The sequence below is a fragment of the Ailuropoda melanoleuca genome, unplaced genomic scaffold (genome assembly GCF_002007445.2).
Source record: "Ailuropoda melanoleuca isolate Jingjing unplaced genomic scaffold, ASM200744v2 unplaced-scaffold8506, whole genome shotgun sequence".
NCBI classification, from domain to species: Eukaryota; Metazoa; Chordata; class Mammalia; order Carnivora; family Ursidae; genus Ailuropoda; species Ailuropoda melanoleuca.
Genome location: NW_023253888.1, coordinates 1 through 4786, shown reverse-complemented (window position 1 = coordinate 4786; position 4786 = coordinate 1). Strand labels below are relative to the sequence as shown.

At 35.7% G+C, this 4786-nt stretch overlaps 1 protein-coding gene across 1 annotated transcript; it reads right to left on the bottom strand.

Annotated features, from left to right (window-relative positions):
* Positions 1-740: 740 nt before the first annotated feature.
* LOC117800867 (olfactory receptor 4M1-like) lies at positions 741-1682 on the bottom strand. Its single transcript, XM_034653410.1, has one exon. It carries the CDS (start codon positions 1680-1682, stop codon positions 741-743), a length of 942 nt encoding a protein of 313 aa, XP_034509301.1.
* Positions 1683-4786: the final 3104 nt, after the last annotated feature.

Sequence of the window (4786 nt, the reverse complement as noted above, 5' to 3'; positions counted from 1 at the left end):
TGATGGACACTATCCTAGTTTTGAAATTGAAAGTTAATATAAGTAAATAAATTTATACAAACTCAAATATATTAATCTATCTTTTATATTCTGAAGCACAGCCAGTAATTGTGTTCTTAGTATCAGGGAATAATAAATTGATCTCTACTAAATAATTCACTAAAAGATTCTGAAAACCAGTACACCCAGTTCTCTTTCATAGGTACTTTTAAAAAAAAATGGTTTAATGGGAAAGAACTCTAGATTATAGGGCTAACAAAAGCAGCACCTTACTAATGTAATTTTAACATGAGAAACAGAATTAGAATATACAGAAAACACACAAAAATGACAAAGGAGATAATCTTTTAAAAATCACACAGCTAGATGTCTGTCAATTCCAGTCAACCTAGACTCCCTTTCCTCTAAATCTGCTTTCACACTGGAGGATGTAAGTAAAGACTGGCTATAAAAACCACTACTTGGCTGGCAACTTCCTCTGGAATAAGAGGGGTCTCATGTAGTAACCAAACTCTACTATGAATTCTTAAAAATTTCTTCTAGGATATGGCAAAATCTTGAATTCTGTCACCGATACTTATTTCCATCTTAATTTCTTTGTTTTTTTCCCAAATAGAGGGAAAAATCTGAGAATTTAAGTACTCAGATGAAAAGAGGTAGTGAAAGCATTATTACTCCAGCAAATGCTTCCTACTATAGGACAATGACCCGGAAAGATTGTAGAATATGCCACTTATCTTTCACTTCTCTTTGCATAAAATATATCTGTTGACCAACTTCCTCATGGCTGTTTTTACTTCCTTATTTCGCAAGGTGTAGATAATGGGATCAAGTAAAGGGATTATCACAGTATGGAACACAGACACCACCTTATCTAGGGAAAAAGAGTCAAATGGGTGAGCATAAATGTAGATGGATGGTCCAAACATAAATACCACAATGGTGATGTGGGAATAGCAGGTGGACATGGCCCGGCTGGTACTCTCACCTGAGCCTGAGTGTTTCTTCAGCATGGCCAGGAGGGAGGCATAGGACATTAGGAGAGCAATGAAACATACCACAGAGATCAGACCACTGCTAAAAATCATCACTAACTCCTCTGGGAAGGTATTGGCACAGGCAATCCGGACTACCTGTGTGATGTCACAGAAGTAACTGTCTAACTCACTGGGCCCACAGAAGGGAAGTTGAACAATGAGAGCCACTTGTATTATAGAATGAATAAAGCCCCCCAACCAGGAGAGAGCCACCAGGATACAGCAGAGATGTTGATTCATGATAGTAGCATAGTGGAGAGGGCAGCAGATGGCGGCATAGTGGTTAAAGGCCATTACTGTGAGCAGGAACATCTCGGAGGCCCCAATGAAGTGCAAGAAGAAGAGATGTGTGATGCACCCACCAAAGGAAATTCTCTTCCTTTCCACAAAGAAATCTATGAGCACTTTAGGGGCTATGATGGAGGAGTACCAAATGTCAAGGAAGGCCAGATTAGTCAACAGGAAATACATGGGTGAGGTCAGATTAGGGTCAAGCCAGATGGTGCAAATAATAAGAATATTCCCTTGAAGGATGAACAGATAGAAGGATAGAAATATGACAAATAGGACTACTTGTACCTCTCGAGTCTGGGATAAACCAGTGAGAACAAATTCGGTCACCCTGGTGTAATTTATGGGTTCCATTTCTTCACTTTTTAAAAATAATACGGCTATAAAAAATACAGAAATTACAATTATTCCAAATAGCATTTAACTAGATTTATTTTACTGCTGGTGAAATCCTCAGATTGTTCTGTGTCATTAAGGGACTGTATTAGGATACATTTGATTGTCTCATTTGATGTCTGATAAGCCAAGACAGGGAAAGAGTAAGTGATGACCTGAAATTTAGAAACACTGAAACCATATGAAGTATGTCACATATCTGAAACCAAAATCCCAATCTATTACTGTTATTAATTTCTATTTTTTATGAAACTCAGCAGTGCACTGATCCTTTCCCCATATATCTACCTTAGTAAGCATTATGTGCAACTACTTATGAGAGAATCTAAATTGTAGACTGGTAATAAGAAAATCTAGGTATGTCTAGATTTTTTTGTTGTTGTTGACAAATCTAGCAAACTTGAAAACTTATGCTTCTTGTCTAATATCAGGTACACTGATCTGGCAGTATTTTCATTTAAATCTTTCAAAAAGATCTCAGGGTTTCCTGTGTAGTGAATAGACATTTTTTCCTTAACCAAAGCCTATACAGCTTAATCCTTGGCAATAGGTAAGCAGCCACAATATGCAACAATGCAGGGCCATATATGAAAATTCTTCGAGCTGTGACCAGATGTCATTATTCCACTGACCATGCAGTTTATCCACTGTTCCATGAAGGTAGGAAGAAGATATAGTGATCCGAGGAATGGGTATGCTTGCCACCCAAGGTGACCCTTTCTGCCAATTCAAGGTGACAGTGGAAATAAGATTATTGCTAAAATTTTGCTCAAGTCCTAGTATTGAACCTACCACTATTAGATAGAACAAAACCCATCAAATAAAAATAAGATAATCATTCACTTTACCAGATATGCTTCCTCTTTTAAGTAATATAAAAACTGACCATCAAAGCAAGTATTTCTTGTAACCAACAGCCAATACTGAAGAGTTGTTTCTTTTTTTTTTTTTATTATATTGTGTTAATCACCATACAGTACATCCCCAGATTCCGATGTAAAGTTTGATGCTTCATTAGTTGCGTATAACAGACTGAAGAGTTGTTTCTATTCTACTGATGTGCAATTTTATAATATTGCCTCTCTTCAGGGGTAAGCATAGAAAAACAAAGTTAAGATTTTATAAAACAAAAAACAAAACAAAAAACAAACAAAAAAAGATTCTATAAAACCAAATAGATTTAACAGCATCCAGGCACTAAAGCTTATGAATACTATTGACTAAAGAAACCCAATGTTTCTTCCCTGCAATCTACTGACTCGATTTGTGCATAATTTTATCAAACATACACATATGCCTTCCTGATCTGTTAAAAAAGCATTCATAAAGAAGGGATGGTTCACTACAAATAGATACACAGAGAAAAGACCAGTAATTAGCAGCAATCTGACACAAAAAGCAGAAAACAAAAACACTCATAAAGCTCAGCATTATGGGACTATTTAGCAAAAGAGTAAATATTCCCATGTCCATGAATAGCTCAGGGTGGGCCTCAGTGATTTAATTAATCATGTTTAGTAAGTAAGGAAATTTAAAATTCAGTTTAGAAAGATTTTAGTCGAAAGAAAGATAATGCTGCCAGTTTTCAATCCTCAACTTTCTTAAGAGCATGATTATCCAGACTGATATATTTCCTAGGAACCCAGAGAGCAATGGTTTTATCCTATTTACCTGGAGAAGGTGCCTGACAGCCTCCATAAAACTTTACATATGATATTGAAAGCTCTATCCCAAAACATACACCTTCTGTGTCACTTCTATAAACTGTTTATTCAGCAAATATTTAGGGAACATCTACCATGTGCTAAATGCTGAGAACAGAAAAATGAACAAGGAAGACTCAGTTTGTGCCTCACTGAACTTCCACTTTAGAAATATAGACAAACAACTTAGTAAACAAACAATAAGTAAATGAGTTATAAATAAGCAAAATAAATAATTACCACTATTAATCAGAGACAAGAGGGAAATAAAAAGGTAATTACNTAATCAGAGACAAGAGGGAAATAAAAAGGGAATTATGATAGAAAATAAATGGTAGTGGCACATGGTACTGATGGTGAGGACTTTTTTAGAAAAGCATCTTTGAACTGGTGACATTTCAACTAACTTTGAAAATAGGAGAAAAGCATTTTAGGAACAGAGAAGAGCAAATACAAAGGCTTTGAGACAGGGAAAAGTTTTGGGAACTACAGAAGACCTGCAACTTACTGAAGCACAAGAACAGAGTAGAAATAGCCAAGGACCAAGTAATATGGTCAGTAAAAAGAAAATTAGATTTAACAGGTTCCAATATATTTTGGAATATATCGTTATGTTATATAGCTTGCTAAGTTATATCATATAGCTTAACAAGATTTGTGATTTAGAACTATCACCCTGGCCACGTTGCAAATAAATTGGAATAGAATTAGATGTGGCTTAAAGTACAGATAAAGCAACAGCTATTGAGAGAAGTAAAGTGTTTTCTTTAGAAAATATTTAGGAGATGCAATTGGCAGGATTTAGTGTTAAATTGTAGTCATTATTGTCATACTACCAAAGCCAGTTGGAATTTGAACACCATAATGGCAAGCTATTAAAAATGTAACTTTATATCTTCTATGTCTAAAATTAGATTCATCCAACACATTCAAGTTTTTAATAAAATTTGAATGAATCTGCCATAAATATTTAGGAACGCTCTGTCCACACTCTAAGAAAAGCTTGGGGATGTGCCAATATAATCTGGAGCAAGGAATTCTGTTTGTGGGAATTCTGGGAAGAGATACGCCATCCGTGGGTGCTGGGTTAGGGCATTTNAGCTGGGTTAGGGCATTTCCTTCCTAGGCTGTCATCTAGAAAGAGTTAGCTATCCTAAGCCAGCACTTACTCTTAGAGCAGCTGTACTGGCTGGTCGAGCAGGTTTTACTTTATCCTGCCTACACTACACCCCGCAAGCCTGCTCCTCTTTTTATTCTCTTTAAATAAAAATTGTATATATTTAAGGTATACAACACAATCATTTGATACACATATACAAAGTGAAATAAGTACTATCATCAAGTTAATTAACAGAATCT